This window comes from Vanellus vanellus (genome assembly GCF_965231255.1).
Source record: "Vanellus vanellus genome assembly, chromosome: 1".
NCBI lineage: Eukaryota > Metazoa > Chordata > Aves > Charadriiformes > Charadriidae > Vanellus > Vanellus vanellus.
In genome coordinates, this window is record NC_138905.1 from 148,641,451 (window position 1) to 148,662,676 (window position 21,226).

Below are 21,226 nucleotides of genomic sequence, written 5' to 3' on the forward strand. Positions count from 1 at the left end.
TAAGGATAGAGATGCTCCTAAATGTGTCTAGGTGCAATTCCTGCTTTCATTTATAATGCCATAACACTGAAGCAATTCCTCTGCCTTCAGAGTAGCACTGGCTTTATATCAAATGTCACAGAGAAGAATTCAGCCTGTGGTCTAAATCTGTGTTACCAAGAAGTTAGTCTTCGAGGGCAAAGCACTACATCTGTGTTCTCACCCAACAATCTCCATCAATGGAAAAGCCTCAGACGGATACATATAAAAGTCAGCACCAGTGGAAAACCAGGGTAGGTTCCCTGCAGCAGGTCTTCCCAGATGCCTTACAGACTGAGTCTGTGAAAAAGGAGTTCTGGAAAAAGGCATTTCGTTAGAAAGACCCATGGCTAATAAATCAAATAGGTCCACTGCAAACAAAGGATACTCAGACAAATACAATTTTCCATTGTCTCTTCTAATATTGATACTTTTCAGCAGCACAACTGAACCTCTGACACTGTTTCTCTTTCATACCTCCACAGTAAGTCTGAAAAATCATAAATAATTTAGCATTAACTAGTCAGTTTATTTTTTATTCAAGGAATAAAATTTCACAGTTACAGGTGCTAAAAATCTTTTCTATCTGCAGGCTCATCCATTCCTCACAAGCTCCTTCATCATGCACCCTTAACATGGCTTCCTTTGCCCTGCACAGTGGTGCTGAGGCTGTCTTGCCAATCCTGGCTGCCCCATGTTGACTCTAATAATTCTGGTGATGTTGCTGTTACCAGGCTCTGGAGACTTTTCTACAGCTGGACTGTGCAAGCAACAGGGATGCTTTGGTGAGCTGGGAGTTGAAGCACTCAGCAACTGCAGAGTTTGATGCCTTGGTGAACACCAGGATGATGAAATGGAGAATGAAGATGCTAGGAGAGAACAGATACTCTTTAGTGAAAGAAAAAATTGAGCCACCATGAGCTTGGATGTAACAGTTCAACACCACCCCAACGCATACCCTGAAATTTATCATGGAACAAATGACTCCATAACTGTGGTAATAGAGCAACGGTCTTGTGTAAAGAGGCTTTTCACTGCTTTCCTTTTTGCTTTCATCCTCACAAGTTCAAACCAGTCTGCTTTTAAGTATTACCATTTTCTAAGCTTGTAGCTGTTGTTATTCCCATGCCAACCTTTGTTCTTCTTAAGAATCACCATCTGGCCACTGCTGGGTACAGGATCCAGGCTACACGGACCTCTGTCTGACCCAGTACAACCATGCTTATCTTCTCCGGTTCGCTTTTAATGATATCGTGTCACTTGAAAAGTCACTTTTTACAATCATATCAAATGAGACCACCAACTATTAGGTACCCTTCTGGCACAAAGGGATGACAACCATAATGAATGAATGGCAAAAGAACAGAAGCTGGAGGAAAAATGAAAGAGAATAAAATAGGAAGAAACAAAGTAAACAAAATTGTATACTCTATTTTGCTTCATATATTTCTTTAGGGGGGATCTGGGGGTTTTAAATGATCATATAAGAAACACTTGTGTAGTAGAAAACAAAACTGTGGGAGCCATCTGAAGAAAAAAATGTGATATACAGGGTGGCGAAACAACAGCACAGATTGAGTACATAGAGAGTATGAGATTTGAGTATGATGATTAGTTTTAGGAATGCTGATCATCCATAGCTACCACTGAAAACCCTGAAGCTGAGGGTTTAAAAATCAAAAGCGTGCCTCTGAAATTTGTCTCACACATGGACAACATCGGCACTTAGATGCACAAAAGGAACATTCTGATTCTTCTTGGGCAACCTAAGAGACAGGAACAGAGAGTTCACCTGTCTGAGGGTCAGGAAATTTCTTGACTGTATCCTATAAGGTGACAGTATCTGTCTGCAGTACAAAAACATTGCCAGACTAAAATACTGAGAAGTATTGTGGCCATACTGCTACCTTGAATAAAATGAAAGATGCACTGTTAAATGAGTGTTCCCTATCACACACAATTCACAAACCATTTATTTTCTTTACCCAGTGCATGTACCTTCACAAGATGTTGAAACCATTCTGGTCTTGCTCCCAGAATCTGGACAGAACTGTCCTTCCTCTCCACCCTCAGATACCACAACACACACCTTCTTCACCAATGGAACTGCACTTTCTTCCCTTGCACATCTCCATATTTCATTCTCTATGGGGAAAGAGATAGAAAGTTTAATACACTTTCCTCTTTCAATGAGCGGACAACCCTGACAGAAGAGAGAGTCGTTTAGGCCAAGTTGTAATATGCTATCAACAGAAAAACAAAAGCTAAATCTGGAGGCTGTTGGGTGGCCCTTAACAACACACAGCTGCAGTAAGTAACAGATGCAAGCAGAGCTGAATTGACATCAACTGCTTATTAAACAAGACATGACCAACAGATGGGAACACTGCTTTATTATGATAGCCTTCTCCAAATGCTGAATGAACTAACTAGAAAATGAGACTGGAAAACAAGTGGGTGCTAAAAATGTGAAATCCTACTGTGAGAAATCCAGCCAATCCACTAGACTGCCAGGTGCCACAGCTGTTACACTCTTGAACCCAATTCAGAGGAACTAGATTTGCCACAGAAAAGGATGGAAAACGATCATTTTCAAAGGTCTCCCACCTACCCCATACTGGCAGTTACAGTAATTATCAGTGTAATTGCTTCAAGTCACATCTCATTAAAAATTAAAAAGGAGATGAGGGCTCCATTACCTATGATTTACTAATGCATCAGGCAATGCAGTCTATCACTGTGTATCACACCTGTACTTCACTCTGAATTGTTTCAGTTTTTCACTAGATCACCATTTCGGGAAAATAAGCAAGGAAATTACATGAAATGAACATTGATTTTAATCATTACAGAACAGAGAGAAGACGAGAAAGACAGGGAGAAGAATTTTTCTATAGAAACAAATACACGTTTTTGAAAGTATCTGTAAAAACAATTATTGCAATAACCAATGGCGGAGTTAAGTATTTGTGATCTTGTTCAACCAAATAGTATTATTCATGTTACCTAGACAAAGAATCATTAGCCCACTAACAGTCAGTGGGAATCTGCCAGGACTTCATTCACTCTCTTATAAACATACAAAGCTAAGTAACACAATAAGAGCTGCAAACACATGCAGTAAAATACTAATGTGTTAAATATAATAGTTCTGAAATAAATAAGACAAAATTACACATCAACACAATAAGAAGCTAATATACACTAAATAACTAACACAATTACTTAATCTTTATTCACTTCTGTTAACGTTGTTTCCCTGAGTGGGAACAACAGGAATCGGTTGTTGATTCCTCCTAACAATCAGGAATATTTTAGATGACTACAAACCAAACCACAAACATTCCAAAATGCTCCATTAATTCATACAGGACCCACAGCTCTGTGGAAATAGTCTTCATGGAAATACAAGGCTTCATCAGCCACGTAGCTGAATCCACATTACCTTGGCGAGCACAAAAATACATCTCTATATTGGGCAAATGCTTATTCAAGTCAGGAGAACTTACTTGCTCATATAACAGATGACTGTATATCTGAAGTCAGCAGAACTGTAGGAAATAGTGTTGATTAACACATGGAGTAGTTACAGCCCAATCAGATTATTAAAATATATATATATTTATCTGGAGAGTTCATAAGAAGTGACAAGACAAAGCTTTGGAAAGCAAATGTAGGAATTGCTGGTGGCATTGAATGTTTTTAACACATTACACACATACTGACATTCATGGAAAGCTGTTGTGTATAAATATGAAGAAGCAGCCTTTACCTCAGGCAAATAGATCAGGACTATTGAGCTTTTTTGAAAGGTAAAAGATATCCAAATTATTCAGGTACTAGCTATTACAAGGAAAAGAATATGTGAGAAGTTTATGCATCTCTCAGATAAACTAGTTCCCAGTTTAACAGACTGCTTTTAGAAATCTTGAAAAAATAAGTGTAACCTAGTTACAGTAAAAGATATTTAGCTACCAAAGTTTTTAGGTTTAACTATTAATGGTATTTACAGGTATTCAGAACATTGATCTGAGATGCTGACTCTATTAAAAAAAAATCTGCCTTTGTTATAAATACTGAAGAAGTATTGAAAACAACTACTAGGAAAATCAGGTAAGGGATCACTCTGATGAACATTCGTGTGTCCAGCATATGAAGGGCAACAATCAAGATTTCAGGGTTATGTAGGTGTCTGAAGATGAAAAAAGGGTGTTTCAGCTCATAAGTACTTTTGCAATTTAGACTCCTGACTTGAATATCTAGCCTTCTTTGAGCATTATGAAAACTCCTTGAAGGGAAAGTGCATTGCTAGATACCTAAGATTTTTAATATCCGGTTGATAGAGACTAACTGAACAATTCATTAGCACAGCAGCACTTCCCAACACCTCACCCATGTTATTCAACACTTACTCATATGAATATAATTAAATATGACTACTTCTGAGGGTAAGTGATAATTTGTATTGGTGAACCTCACAAACCTGGTCCCCAGCACGTATTGGACTGCCAGGCAGTAAGTGTAAACTAATAGCTCATACTAGACCTGAACCTTGGGCAGAAGGAAAAAACAATGCCAGGCAAATTTGTTTTCTTTTCTCTCTTGACTCTTTAAAATTATATCCAGTATTAACATCATTAAAAAAGATGTGTATGTCAGGGGTCAGGTAACACATTTGATATGATTTACAAAATTATATACACAAAATGCTATGAAATCATTAGCATAGTTTGAAAATGGGACAAATATCTACACTCAGAGAGGATAAATACACAATCACATACAGAGATTGGATAAGAGTTATCTGATGAAACCCTGTGAGAATGACCATACAGTCTTATTCAACATCATCATCATCTCTCTGATTTTTCCTTTTCTGATAAAACACAGAAGGATATGTAAATGAAAATACACTTAAGCTAAAAAAGCACCATATTCAATGTCCATGGTGTCATCAGAAGAGGATGGGGTACCCTCTTTAGTATGTTTGACCTGCATACCACCTGGAAGTCTTGATAGAGTCTTGATAGAGTATTATGAAATTACTTGGTAAAGCTAGGCAGCATTCAAGTGCTGGATAGCCACTGCTCTCATTTAATATTTCTTTCAACCTGCATGGAATCAGTAATAGGACTTGCTGGTCACAATAGCATCATTTCACATTTACTCAGCATCTGCGTCTCAGATGTCTGGAATAACTGAGCATTTCCAGTGAAGTAGCGCTACCTCTGGAAGCCATGGACTCTCATACAGCTACAGGACAAGCCCAGCACCTCTGCTCCCATATAATTCTGACAAGACCACTCCTAAAATGCAGTGACACCATAATGCCCATTACAAACAATGTAAATGGAATTCACATACAATCTTTAAAAGGTGAGACCGTAGAAGAAAAGTTCAGAGGAGCCAAATCAAGTTGATTGACAACATGATGATTAAGTGAATCTATAAGCCACTACTTCTGAAAGTAAATAATTAATAAAGATGTTGAGAACATATTTAAAATAGTACAAGGAGGTACAACCAGCAGGTATGGATAAAAATCCTGTTATCTTTCCACTGACTGTAGGGTATTTAAAATGAAGAGCTGAATGTGGCATGTAATGGCATACCTACAGTAGCCCAGGTCTCTATGGCAGAGTGACAGGGAGTTTAGATACTGATCTCAGCTTTAAATGAGCTAGCTCAGACACTAAAAGCACTTTAACCTCTGAAGCATTGAGCTCCATATGCAATAATTTAATGCCTGCAATAAAGACATATCCTTAATCTAATAAGTAACAAACAGTAGAGGGACCGGAACATATAATCTCCTTGCTAGCAGGTACTAAGGTTGGTGTTCCTGCATCTTTACTGCTACTACAAATGTTAGGGAAGTTAAGGTAGCATATGCTGGAACGTGCTTTCTTCAGTTCTTCCCTTTTCTGTGGAAATACATGCTGAGAATGATCAGTGTGAAGAATGGTTTCCAAAGGAGGTGAAAGAACCACATAGGGCATGGGAAAGCAGGCTGGTCTAACACCCAGAAAAGAATGCAGAACACCGGTTTCTTGTGTGAGGATAAATTAAAGGCCCATCAGTTCCGTTTAATCCCTAATGTTTATGATTTTCCAGAGCAACTTCTTTACCTTCAAATTCTTCTTCATTGCTAGGCAGTGAATTTCTTTCTCTCTCTTTTCCTTCCCTTCTGGAGACAAACAAAACATCATCAGGGTCTGACATCCTCTCCCTGGGATGCCTTTTGTCTTCTGCTCTCCCCTTCTTTTTCTTTTTTCCCCTATCTTCTTTCACAGTAATTTTCTTTGCTTCTTCTCCTCCTTCATCTTCCACAGATGAGTGAGGATAGGGCTTTCTGGTCTCTCTGTCCAGGCTAGAAAATCAGAGAAGGAAATTGACTAAGCTAAAAGCGTTCATACTGTATACTAATTTAAATCCTTTTTTACATGACATAGATTTCACCTTTTCCTACAACTCACAGTACTAACAAGAGAAAGACTTACCACACTCTTGAGCATTTGACAGGGCTATAAATGTCTTACAATCTAGTTTCCCTTTTATTTATAAAATAAGTAAAGAATAGCCTAAAACGCAGTTTCACCCTCTTGTTTCTGTAGATACTGTATATCTTGCTAGCCTATTGCATACAATTCTTTCCCTTTAAAAGTATTCTGGACAGTATTCCTGCAAATCTCAATTCTAGTATGAGTCAGCGAGAATTCATACCCTTAGTATCCTTCATAGACAGTTCATTCCTAGCCCACTCTTAAGATTTCTAGAATTTATGGAGTAGTTATGAAGCAAAACACAGTTACAGATGTCTCCTTTGACTGCACTAAGCCCTAAATTACCAGAAGTGCTTTGGTAACTAAAGTTGAAACAAACATTTAGGCACCCAGCTTTACTGATATCAAGCAAGATAAAGGCTCCTAAATACCTTTCTGGCTCTGGCCCCTAATTCTGTCTACCTCTTATGACTCCAGAAAAGGATTTGGGCAATAACTGTCTTTTATTGTGTGGACCCAGAGCATGTAGTGTTTTACTTTGCATATGGAATTTGTTAGTTACACTTGCAGACTGCTTGTTCTGCCATAATTCTTTCTTTCCACTCTGATGGTAGGAAAATGCCCCAAACAGATGTTAGCATCCATTATTAAAATGATGAGAGCTATATTAGTACCTCTAAAGATTAGTGGATTAAGTATGACCCCTAGTACACACCACATAAACATCAAAGGACAGTCCTGAAGAACCCAGAGCTGAAGATTTAGCCAAGGTACTGTAATACAACATCTGTGGGCACTGTGGACTCCCTGTCAACAGGGGACCCTGGGCTACCCCTTTTACTTTTTAGTCCCTTCCTTCTACAGGACTTAGCACACAAAGATTGTATCTTTTTGAATTTCTAATATCGTATTGCATACAAACTTCTTGTTTCCTTTCTGAATAAATCATGCTTCTATTTTGTTTCTATCAACAATGTCAGCATGTTCTCATTAGATCTGCGTGCACCAATGAGCAATATGCTGCACTGTTCCCCTCTGATAAGTATGACATGGAAGGTAGGTATCTATTTTAGAATAGAATAAATAAAAAGTTTCAGCAGGAAGCACACTTCCATTTCCCCTGAAATGTAGGAGCTCTACTGGAAATTCCAACTCAATCTGGGCTGGAGCACTGCCATAGCATTGCTTATATTAGTAACAGATTAACGTGTAACTAATGAAACACAGTTGTTTAATGGCTTTGAACCATTTATTGTATAGAGTTATAAGAAGTAGGAAATTTAAAACATTCTTAACTATAAAAGCTCTATAGGACCAGGCTTCTATTGTTAATTCTTGGAAAAGAGACTAAAAATTCAGCAGAACCAGATATGATACATAATGTGGAAAAAGATGAAGAGAAATCTATTGCAGTAGATTATAAAGTTGGGTACGTGAAAAAGAAGGTGCTGTGATTCCGGCAGCAGAATTGTGGAATATTGTGGATCAGTAGTGATCACCAAGGTTTTTATTGCCACACCAGTGCACTTCATCTGGGTACCTCGAGATTAGGTTTATGTTTCCTATACTCTAAAAATTACTATTTAAGTAGTTAATCCAATGCCAACAGAGAACCCTGGGAATCCCAAAGGCTCAAATAGTTCAGGGCTGGAAGTGGGTATCTAAGTCAAGAGAGTCTCAATTTTAGATGCTTATCTCTCTGTCATTCCTTATTAGCTGTTTTACACATTTCACCGCACTCTGTTCTATAAATCTGAACATTCAATATACATCCACGGAGCCAAAGCATATAAATTCCACTCTCAGAGTTGCCAAATGCTCAGATGATACTGCTCCGAGTGCCAAGATGTCCCTTTGTGTATCTGGGCCTCAGTGTCTTTAAAATACTAGCAATCAGATGTAAGTAATAACATTTGAAGTAACATTGTTTGGAGGCACTTCTCATGTTCCTTTAATGGGGGTAATTTGAGGACAAGCTGAATAATGCTATCCTCAAAAATAGAGACATTTTGCAGTAAAAATATTGTCATTTCAAACATGGTGGTTTGTTTCTAAAATCTACAACTGCTGCAAGCAAAAACCAGGAATGACATAGCAAAAACTCCAGACTTTAAAAACAAGTCTAAGACACTGGTGTGCTCAATCATTACACTTGCAAAATTCCAGGCCCTGCTAGAAAATGTTTTAGTTTGGTTTAAAGGGGAAAAAATGAATGCCTTAACTGAGAGTCCATTATTTTGTGCTGTGGGAACAATATTATTTGGAATATTTTATTTAGATTTCACTAATTTAATGCTATACAAACTGTCCAGTGCATTTATAACCAAATCCATGTTTACTATATGGAAACACTATATAGAAATTCACAATTAATATGACTTGAATATGCAGTTTCACATACTATTTTACCCAGAGATCTGCCAGATTTTATATCACTTCATCTAAAATTTAGATCTAATGAGTACATTTATTTCTGGTTTGCAAAAATTTAGTGCATTCTCCAAAGAATTCCTCTGTTTGCCAGTGAATAACTCAATTTTCTCATCATTTGTACATAACAACAGCAAGTCAGCTTGCCAATAAAGTCTGTTTGGAGAATGAATATTAAATTTGATATTAAAGCATTCAGTCATGAAACAAAGCATGCAGAATAGAAGCCACTCTTACTGCTTAAGCCACATGTTTTCTTAATAAGGCACTTCATTTAGAATACAATTCAACTCAGTGGAAGGGAAAGACTTCCACTGATTTTGCTGGAACTCAGCTCAATTATATACCAGCCTCTTTTCAACTGGTTGTATGCATTAAGTAGGAAATCATGGTCTTCAGGTTTACTTTTTGGTGAAAAGAGACTACCTTCATGTAGGTGATCTGGCCTGGGAAACGGCATTGATGTATTTCCAGACTCGGAACTCTGCTCAGTTAAGTGGGGGTATCCATTTGTTTATGTGCTGTGGCTGCAAACTGGCAGAAGAGCAAGTTTCAAACCGTGCTGGAATCACTACTAGAAAAATTGTGGGAAACACGGCTTGAATCAGTGTTGCTTTTTTGTTCCATCATTCTCAGATGATGGATCTCATAGATCAGCCCACAACTGGTGCCTGCACCCATAATTTTTAGATATAATCTTTAACACTGATCATCATATTAGAACATTTCAATAAAAATAAAGAACTTCTAAAATTGCCTTAGTCCTGTTCATGCAACCTCGAGAAGAAATCTCCCATGACAGAGATTATATAATTCTTTGGCAGCAATGCCCATACTATGTTGAAATACATGGAAGAAGAAACCCTTCAGTCTAGAAACCCTATGTGATGTCAAGGCAGATAGAAGATTCAAATCAGAAGTATATGTTTTCTCACATAAAACATGAAACTGTACAGCTCCTTCTGGGAAGAGGCTATGGATGATAAAGGTTTACATGTTTCAAAAAAGTAACCACATAAATTTGTGGAAGAAAAATCCATCACGGCTGTTTAACATAGAGACTCCAATTCTGCTTCAAAAACTCCTTAAATCACAAATTGCTGGAGGTTGGGAATGTATTCGGGAGAAATATCACTATATGATTGTTCTGATCTTATGCTACTTCCCAAGATCGGTTGGTGCAAGCTGTCAGAGATTGTTGGTGCTCTGAAGGTTATCACAATTCAATGCTATTAGAACTTAATACAAGATGAAAAAGTAATCCACAATCACTTGGAACCACTGCACATTCAGCACGCGCTTCACACCAGAAAAATGTTACCCATGCTGTACATAAGTTCTGCAGAACTTAAGTAAGGGCTCATATTCATCCTACACGCTCTCTCCCCATCATTCCCCAGATTTAAGCCCAGTAGAAGATTCAGTATCTTAGAAACAACTTGCATTTTAATGCATGGCTTTTTATCACAATAATTATCTTAAAAGAAAAATAAGGTCTACAGCAAGTACAAACTCCATCCCGCCTTTCAGCAATCCTCTAACAGCTTCCTGGGGCTAAGCTTCAAACCATCACATCCCACCAATGTTTCCAAAATGAAAATAGGGCAATAAATTGCCAGATAATAAAATGGTAGTGAAGACTGTTAATGCTCTTTTGATTGACATGCTTTTGGGTCAAATTACCTGGTTGCACGTGTAGAGCAAGCCGGTTCACAACTAGGGTACTACATATCAAAATCTGACAGCATAGTGCAACCTTTAGGATTCACATAAAATAACTATTATATTTTTAGGTTCAAGCATACTCACATCATATAATCCACTAGCTGCACCATTCTTATGTACCTACAGGAAAAGGCATACTTCGTTTGGGTGATTTTAATAAGCCCACTTCTTACACATTGTTCCTGCAATAACACAATCAACATTCATCTAATTTAAGTCTAAATCTCAGAAACAATGAAGATACATACGTATAAAAAGTCAACCTTTTTAATATAACTGTAATCAGCTTCTAAGTAACGACAATAAAAGTTTCAAGTACAAAGTACATTTTCTTAATATGCACTGTGAAAAATGCAGTTAAATTATCATAATGACTTACAAACAAACAAACAAACATAATGAAATGAACTGAAGACTACACTGACTGTGATAAAACCCCCGATGTTTCTCATTTTAAGCAGCATGGAGCTTATGAAAGCCACCAAATGGATTATAGAGGAAAGAAAAGAGTATGATTTAAGAATAAATTATCCTACAGAATTTCTTTGATCATATCTATTACGTGAGCTTTTCATTGAGCCCTGATATCTGATTTACTTTGGTTAGCTGGAGACAGCGATTGGGACAGTGAGCTCATTAGCCTGGAAAATTATATCTGCCTCATCAGAAACCGAACAATGGTAATGCCATTGCCAAATTGGTATAATCATCTAGGTTTACTTACTTTCCTGTTGTTGAACATCAGAACTGTGTAGAGGTTATCACCCGTTTCCACCCTCTTTGGTGTTGCTATGACAATGGCAGGCACATAATATTCATTTCCTGTCTGTGTCCCAGTTCTGGCAAACACATAGTCTCCAACCTGCACACCAGGAAAGCATCGGTTTGCAGGAACTGTGTAACTTGTAAGTTTTACAAGACATAAAAGATAAATATGAAGATATTTTTACATGAATCACCATTCTAACATGTTCCCATGCTTTAATATAGATCTTTAAAAGAAAAGAAGAAGAACCTGGTCCTTGTATGTATCAATAACTCACAATTTCTACTGAATTCTGGCTCAACTCACAATTTGAACTGGATGAGGAAACTCTTACGAATCTTCATTTCCTTGGACTTTGTGCAAATTTATATGTTTTTATTAAGTTTTTTAACCAACCTTGGGAATTTTAGAAAATTCCATATGTAACTGACTTATCATTTTAAAAATTGACACAGAAGTCACGATTTTCTATCAAATTCTGCAGATCTCTAGAATCGGATGCTTCCTTTCAGAATATTGGGAACTATCTGATCACGATTTGACACCATTTCAAAGGGACAAAAAGGGATGTCTCTAGTTTTAAATGTAACAAAACAGTTATTCAAAACAGCTGTATCCTTTCTGTATCCTTTCTGTATCTATCATCACTCTTGTGTGCAAAATAAGAATCAGCTGGGAAAACAACTGTGACTACAAATAGTCAGCTGATAAATTTTAAATAAAAGCAGAAATGGAATAAGAAATTTTTTTTTTCATTACTGCTATTTGCCTTAGTATAAGGTTATATGCTGGATTTAAAATATGCTGTGAAAAACAAATGGCTATAACCTGCTGTACATCACATTGTGTATAAAAGGTACTCCTTGACTCAGAATCTTTGTGCTAGGAAACAATCATTCTGCTGGTAAATAGCTCACCGTTCTTCTACAGGTAACCAAATATTCATGTTTTATAAAGAAAATAACATAGACTTCTAATAAACAAAGGAATAGGATTATAATGAAAACAAGCTACAAACAAATGAAAAATAACATGTTGAATTAAGCATGATATTCCTATCACTAAAAACTCTTCTTTAAAATAAATAAATGTATTTAAATTATTAAAAAAATCTATTCTTTATTCCATGTGTGACTAAATGAACAAAATTTAAAATGAATATTTGCTGTCATAAAAAAATACAACTTTTCACCTGCAGATATGGGCATGGCATAGCACCTCCCACAGGTATAGCATACTTCACAGGTACAATCCAAGTCTCCCCATTGCTGAAGTCAACAAGAACACAGGTAGAACTGATATTTTTTATCACAGTTCCTAAAAAACAACATAATAAAATACTCAAGAGATTTTTATTTTATCCCTTGTGGAATTTTTTTTTTAAATCCTATAGGCTGTCACACATCACTGAGGTCAAACGTGTCTATGATATACATTCTTCATTTTCATTTAGCTAGGGCAAGCCTAGAGCAATACAGAAATTTGCACCTAAAAAACCCACAGTCTTAGTAACCATTCTTAATAATGCCATAAAAATAAAATGAAGAGACATTTTCAAGGCCAGGTCTAAAATTTGTAAGCTGATTGGGTGAATGATTGTTGGTATAACAAAACTATTACCACAGTTTAAAATATGTAATTTTAAAAACCCCAAACAAGTAAAGGTAACACAAACACACACACACACGATTTTTTTTTTATTAAACAAAAGAACGCAATTTTAACCTACTAATCAATCAGGCTCAAATCTCAATAAAAAGGCAGAAGCATTTAGTAAATCCTTTGAACACATGGAAAAGCTCAGCTTTTGCCAAACGCTCAACAGAAACATTCAAGGGAAACAAAGAGGGATAGATTGATACTCTCAGATACTTACTGACTTAAAAGGATTTCCTTCCATACTCTTACATAAATGTATCATTGCTTTCTCACTTTACAAAACATGTATCTTTTATAAATATATATATGCACACAAAAGATATCTATTCATTTTTCATTAATATGCACATGTACTATTAAATCTGATTAAGGCAGAAGTAGTTAATTATGACCAAAACTAATGCTTTATCACTATTAAGAAACTAAAGTATACTTGAAATGTGGACAAAAATATATACCTGGATAATAAAATCCCGTGACGTCTGATCTTGCAATCACTTTTTGGCTTTTGTGAGTCACAAACACTTGGCCTTTTTGGTTTTTTTTAGACTTTGACTTCAGATTTTCTTCTTCAAGTCTCTGTAATTTGATACAATTATTTTTTCCATAACAACTAAGCCAGTCACCCTCAATCTATCCTTTGGAATTAATTAAAAATTTAGGCAATGTAATGTTATGACCTCTGCCGATAATTCACAGTAAACTGGAATTATTTTAAACATTCAGAATAGTTATAAACAGAGGAAGCTATGTTACAGGAAGTACTCATGGATAAGATAATCTAAGACTTTTCACTACAAAATCTTGTTTAACGTGGTCATAACAATACCTATATTTTCAAGGGTTCAGGCAGAAATTTACCTTGATAAACTATGCCTCTGGCTGCCATTTTTCTAAAAAAATGTTACAAAGTTGTACAATTCATATTCAAGTACGAGGTAAGGAAAAGTAAACCAATTTTGCAGAATAAGTGAAGGTGCTACACACATCCATTTTGTTGAGATAGCTAGGTCTTCACAATAATCTTATTTTCATTAAAAGTACCTCACTGTGTGGAATAACTGATTAAAAAAATCAAATACAGAACCAACAATTTTTTTTAAAAATCTTGAAGGGTCTAGAAAAAATGTTTATTTACAAACTATAAATTAAAAATTTCAGCAGTTTTAAAACATTCCAGCTTAGCAAAATATTAAACCACATCTTCCAGAGCTGCCACTGTCCATCATTCTGCCCTGCTATTTTGGGTTCTTCATACCCTAATACTCCTCTTTGGGGTGCAACTGCCCAGACTACAGCTCCTGTAACATAATCACAGTCACACATAACACCAGAGCTTCCTGCTGAATTGCTCATAAATCAGCCTGGGGGACCACACAGCCGATGGTGAGAATTGAAATACCAATGAGGCTGGCTGTACATAGACCAACACAACTCCTAGTTGAAGTCAACGAGTGCAAGTAGTAGTAACTGAATGAAGACGGCAAAAAGCGCGATGGATCTCACACAACAACTGAGGCAGGGGGCTGCAGGAAACACAGTGTGTGAAAAATAGTAGAAGACTCACAAATCACAAGTGGCTCTATGTAAAAATATACTTGTTGGGCTTTCTAAGCTTCAGCATACTTGACTTAACAGTCACCATATTCTTTTACGTTAAAGTCTTTTAAATCTCACATTAACATTTTATGCAGTCTCAGTGTTATTTGCCTTTAATGTAAATTATGTTCCTGAATCCCTTTTTTTTTTTTTTCAGAAGAAAGAATTTTTTCCCATTCAGGGCATGTGTCATACAGGAAGTTTTGAGAGGATCAGAGTGTTATGTGATTATGTGTATATGTCAGACTGTGAAAGAACACTTTACATTTTGCTTTCCTGAGAAAATTAAGAAAACTGATGATATAAAAACATTTTCTTTCTAATATTAAAAAGTCCATAATCCCAGTATTTTTATAAGTACATTTTAATAATCCTCGAGAATAACACTATAATTCATATTTACTACAACAGCAAATTAATTCTTGAAAAAGTCTACTATTTTCTCCATAATGATCATAATAATGTTTCTAAACATAAATTATAAGCAAGTGCAAAGTTAAATAAATGAGTTCCCCCATTAATTTTTAAAACACATACTTACTAGCCTACCTAATAAACAATTTGGAAGTATCCATCTCTTATACAGTCCCTTTGAATCATAAAAACACACAGCTTGAATTCTCAAACTTTTCCACAGATCTGTAGACTGCTCTGAAAAACAACTATAGACTCCTAAAAACCCCTGCTCGCTAGGGTGTGTATGACCTGCTTCCTTGTCTGACATTTTTCTTCCTAAAAAGATGTATTTGATTTTGATATTCAATTTTCCCCAACAGTCTATAATGACAGAAAATATGGGAATAACTTTGACTAAATTATTTGTTCTCAGTTTGACTATAACTATCACAAACTCTTTTCCAATCATCTCCCACACAAAAATCACAAACAACCCTAAAAAAAGTCCTAAAAATAAGAAAAACACACACACAAAAAAAGCAAAGAGACATTTTACGTGGGAGATATGTGAGGCTTTTCTAGTTTATTCTTTACCCCAATAGAATATAAATTATATCAACAGTTCTGTTTTTCAAACTCAGTCCAAACAAGAGGCTCATCATAACGCTTAACTGACTGCTTGAAGTACAACCTAACAAAGGCTGATTTGAGTCCAAAGACTTACAGCTCCACGGACAAAAAAAGGTATTTGAGTAAACCATTTCCTTAATTCCTCAGGCTCCAAAGGGACAGCTGCTGCTGAATATTTATTATCAACTAATTTGTAATGCTTGACTAATAACTTGGGCAACTTCCAGCACTCCGCATTAATCCAAATACTAAAAACTGTGCAGGCATCTGCAATGAGGATGCCATGTCCTGCAGAATTCAGATGGCTCAGAAATACTGTCTAAATTCAAATCCATCTCTCCTTCCTTTCACAGAGCCTTTAGGTGTACAGCACGATTGATGCAGAGACTGTCAGAGTGCCCGTTTCTGGATTATCATTCTCCTGTATTTTTATTATAAAAGAGTCCTCTCTGACTCTCACGGATTTTCACCCTGTTTAGCTCTGCTTCTGTTGAAAGCAATGCATTAAACCACATGAGGTGACAGAGACTTTGTTTCTCCCTGCCAATACCTGCTGCATTTTAAAATTCCCTGTCAAAGAGATTAGTTTTTGCACTTTCCTTCTGTGAGTGAGAATAGATTGGAAGACTATCCGCACATCTCCATGTATCTTGGCTCTAACTTTGGCTTTTCACAATCCTGACACCTCCAGAGCCATGCAACCACTGAGTTTTCCAGGCTGTCAGTGGCAACAAGCTCATTCTGTGTAGACCACAGTCCACTTTTATGAAAGAACCTAATTTTTTGCAGCCATGCATTGTTTGTCCAACAGGTTACTTCACTGATGACAATGGAAAATTTGATCAAACATTTCTAGGTAGCTATAACTCTTTCGTCGTTGTGCTATTTGGGATACTGGTTTTGCCTGTCTCCCTAAAGAAACACAAGAATAAAGACAGGGGATGCAAAGCTGTTTAGGAAACATACAAATGCAAAAAAGCTATAAATGGACAGTGATTAGTGAGCCTTAAACTGTGAGGAAGAATGAGGAGTGTAAGAATTAGGACACCAGGAAACAGAAGAAATGCCAAGGGAGATCCATAATTTCCATTCTTGTAAAGAATCAAGTCTCAGCTACGTATATTTCATTAGGAATAATTAAATCACAGAATCACAGAATTATCAGAGTTGGAAGGGACCTCTAGAGATCATCTAGTCCAACTCCCCTGCTAAAGCAGGATTGCCTAGAGCACATTACTCAGGACTGCATCCAGGCGGGTCTTGAAAATCTCCAGGGAAGGGGACTCCACAACCTCCCTGGGCAGAACAGACTTAACGAGTCACTACAGGTCTCTTTTGACCCAAATAAACATGCTTTACAAAAGACATTATGCTCATGAATAATTTTAAGTTATTTTTATCAAATAGTAACCATTCAACAGGATCACAAACAAGCATAAGCCTTGCACATTTGAGATCATCCTAAGGGAAACACAGTACTTTTTAAAGTATATTCTTAATGAGAGTGGATCCTTACAATGAATGTGGCTTTGCGAAATCTGAAATCCATTCATATGCAAAACCAGAAATATTTAGTATGAGGTGAAATGTTCTCTGTCACTCTCAAAGGCCAGATTGTGATACTTAGGGAAAGAAACACTTTACATTAAAATGTTACGGCCATTAACGGAATGCACCAAACTGTCCTGGAAGCTATTGTGCTTGGAGAACAGTAACACTATGACCCCAGTAGACTTGAGGTGATCTAATGAGAAGTGGGTAGGGGACCATGAAAAAGTCCTTTTACTAAGTGACATCATGTTGCAAACAGCTTTATAATTCAGTGAGAAAAAAACATAAGAAATTATGGTTGACTGTTATGCCTGACAAGTTCAAAATAGAAAACAGATACAATATTTTAAGTAAAAGCAGTTACTTATTAGGAAAAAAAAAAGTAAATGATACATTCCTCATTTTTAATATCTTTATCTGAAAGCTGAGTGCCAGCCTGAAGAGGAAGATTTTTGTCAACCCATGCTTTAATCTGTACAGCAAAAGGAACTGAGTAAACTGAGCAAAATATGGTCTACAATTAGCCCTCCAAATATGTAATCATCAATGTTCAGTGTTTTATATTTTGCCTGATAATAACTAAAGGTGTCTCCTCATTTCCCAAAGCATTTATTTCTTTTGCATCACTACAGGCCTTCAGTCATCCACTGCCCTGTGCAGATGGATGTCTATCATCTACTTCATCCTCCTCCAGTAAGGCACTGGCATACCCTACCTTTCACACATATGTGCAAACACAGAAGCCTGAACACAACTCGGAGAGAAGGTCAGAGCACAGAGGGAGGATAACCAGATCATTAATTCAGTTGTAGGCTTAAACAGAAAGCTCCCCTAGCAAGGACATCCAAAAAGGATTACTAATTCTTTTAAGAAGTTGTGAAGGTAATTAGGAACCCTTAAAAGCTAAAAACTAAGGGGTTTTATTTTGAATTTAATAAAAAAATTAGCCAGAAATTTAAAAGTGTGCTCTGTTGAGTAGATCTCCAGGATAATTGTAATTTTTCTAATAACTCACAATGACAATTTTCATTCAGAGCCATTCATACCAGCTATTTCCTTGCTGTAATGTATTTCAGCTGGCAGTTTATTTTTTTAAACCCATTTTGTAGACAGAAATCACAGTTGGGAAAACCTCCGAGAGCATTTTTAAAAGGTTCCTCAGTTTTTTTCTGTTGTTTTTTTTTTTACTGTTTTTTTCCGCCACATAAACAGAATTCTAATTACATCTGCATTTCTGCCTCTCACTCTTAAAGCCTTTCAGTTGCAGATTAGCAATTACTGAAGATGGTGCTCTGATTAGGCTCCTAAAGCAGGTTGACTCAGGATAAGTGATTGCACAATGTTAATCACATCATGTCTGAGAGCACACATCGGTTGTTTCAAGGCAACAGTAAAATTACAGTCAACAAGTGAAACACGAACCTGTTTCTGCTGGTCTTGTATTGGGACATTCTATGGCAGAAGTAAATCAATAATCAAAATAGCTGTATGAGCAGTATAGTATTTTCAGACTGATATAAAATGAATCAAAATCATCTGGTTTTGAAGACATTAAAATGTTCTCAAATGTACATTCTTTGTGGAGCAAATCCTCCAAACTGAACGTGATCCCGCCCATAAGAATTTATTTTCATACATGGCCTGTGTTATCATAATATATTCTATCCAATTTTACAAAAATATTTTTTTGTAATTTATGGCATACTATGTAAAATGCTATAGCTTATTGTGAAAACTATTGCAATGAAAAGAGAGGTATATCTCAGTCAAGAAATGTCAAATAAAACAAAAGATTGCCTTTTTAAAGAACACCAGCACATTTCTAGGCATGACCTACTAGGTAGAGTATATGGATACTTGGCATAATTTACAATTGTAAATTCCAGTTGCATATTCCTATTCATTGCTGCAAACTCACAGCGTAGGTTCGTCTTCTGCTCATTTGAGTTTCACTTAGCTTACCCCTCCAAACTGATATATGTATACATAATACATATTTGTATATGTATACATGCATACATCAGGGCAAAAAAGAACTATTATGATAATTTTATTATGTTTCCTACATACTACAAAGCATAGGAATTTCCTCATCATTCATTGCAACTAGGCCAACGACACCTTCAAGTTCAGTCAAAAAGTTGTTTCTCTCAGTGATATAAAACAATGAAAAAGAGAAGGAAAATATGAATATTTGTTCTTTATTATCCTCTATTAGAACTTAGAGGTCTGAGAGAAGATTTTCTTTCTTATTAATTTCCTATAGAGCATATTTTAATATTATCATAGCACAACTGCACCTATACAGCAGTTCTGCAGAGGCAGCAGCACTCCCAGTGAAGCACTGTTCGATGAATATATTAGATGAAAAAACTTGAAACCAAGTAAGAGAAATGGTTTGGTTTTTTTCAGAGGTAAGTACTGTGAATTTTAAAGTATCAACAGTGTATACAGAAATCTTTTCATTGGGGAAGGTTAAATTGCTTTTCAAAACTTAAAAGTCTGTTTTTCATTTCCCTGAGAATTCATGCTCCTAACTTGAAGATGAAATCATTAAGGTTGAATCAATTCATTTTCAAGAATGTTCTGAATGTGTGAAAATAATACGGGAATACAACATTGTAACCTAAGATATGTTTTCTGAACATATATAATACCATAGAAAAAGCTAAAATGAAAAAGTGCATTCTCTATTCCAATAGGACAGGCTAAAATAACTTACTAGCCTTATTTTTATACTTCTTGCTTCATGTATTTCCATAGGCATTTAATTAAATCTCTAGTAGCATTCCAGGTAAAAAAGAGGTTCATCTCAGGGACATATATGTATCTCTCTCTCTCAATCAAAAATCTCAAATTTCAACCACAGTTTCAGAGTAGCTACTTTCTGCTAATGTATTAATTGAATGGAGAGAGTGCTCTGTCTCGCCAATAGTAAGTAGGTATACACTTTGGGATGAGCTAAACAGCTTTCCAGATGCCACTGACTGTCAACTAGGGCTCTGTTCACAACACTGAGATTATCCACCACTTCATGTATGCCTACCTTTTACGGACAGCTAAATTTCAGTTTCCAATTATGAAGCTGAATCCCACCCCTTCTCTTCATTTTTTCTCTTAGAAGAAAGATCCCATGGAAGATTATAGTGAATTACTCCAACATTACATGATCTGTTAGATCTGTTTATCGGATATTAACCCAAACACAAATCTTATATTGTAATTGCCTTTCATATTTCTCTTCTTTCTCTTCTTTCATATATAACTCTGCTTTTATTGCAGAGGAAGTAAAGATACTTTGCTCAGACTTGTTTCTAAGATGCTGTTTCTGTGGTTCGCAGGTCCAGAATTTTTGCTTCCCTGGTACTTCCAAAAAGTCATTGAAAGCTTGCTCTCTTTTTAACTACCTTCTTTCCTCTATCCATTTGTATAACAACATCATGTACCCAATTTATCAGCTATTACCACAGATCAATATTATTCCAGAAGCACATACTGAAGAGGCATATCTGGAATATCTATTACCTTTTTATTGTTACTTATGTGTGATTCTGAGCTTTTCTCAGTTTCCTTTTTGACAGCTTTCTGAAGATCAGAAGCTTGTTGTATATATGTTAGTGCTGCCAGTATCTCATCTTCTAACAACATTATATCTTCATAGGAAATTGGCCATCCCAAATTCTCTAAAGCCTCCAGCAAAGCTTCTTTATGTTGCATATATTGGACTTGCCCATGCTCTTTAAATCTAAAAAAAAAAAAAAAAAAAAAAAATCAGTAATCCCAAGTAGGAAAAATTTTAATTTTGGCAGTACTTTACAAATAGAATCACAAAGCTTAAAGGCAGAATAAAACATCAGATTCATCCAATCTATCTTCTGTATGCCACAAGTTCATGTTTTTAATCCAGGTACCATTGCGTTTAGTCAAACAATCCTATCTGGTTTAACCA

General features: G+C 36.1%; 1 protein-coding gene across 1 annotated transcript in view; it reads right to left on the bottom strand.

Annotated features, from left to right (window-relative positions):
• Nucleotides 1–590: 590 nt before the first annotated feature.
• Nucleotides 591–21,226, bottom strand: part of VWA3B (von Willebrand factor A domain containing 3B) — a gene marked incomplete at its 5' end in the record, with an annotated part of 71,615 nt that continues 50,979 nt past the window's right edge. The window contains 8 exon segments of the mRNA XM_082497570.1: nt 591–887; nt 2,017–2,163; nt 6,147–6,388; nt 10,761–10,858; nt 11,401–11,538; nt 12,635–12,759; nt 13,560–13,680; nt 20,803–21,022. Coding sequence (XP_082353696.1) covers nt 649–887; nt 2,017–2,163; nt 6,147–6,388; nt 10,761–10,858; nt 11,401–11,538; nt 12,635–12,759; nt 13,560–13,680; nt 20,803–21,022 — 1,330 coding nt within the window. The 3' untranslated portion in view covers nt 591–648.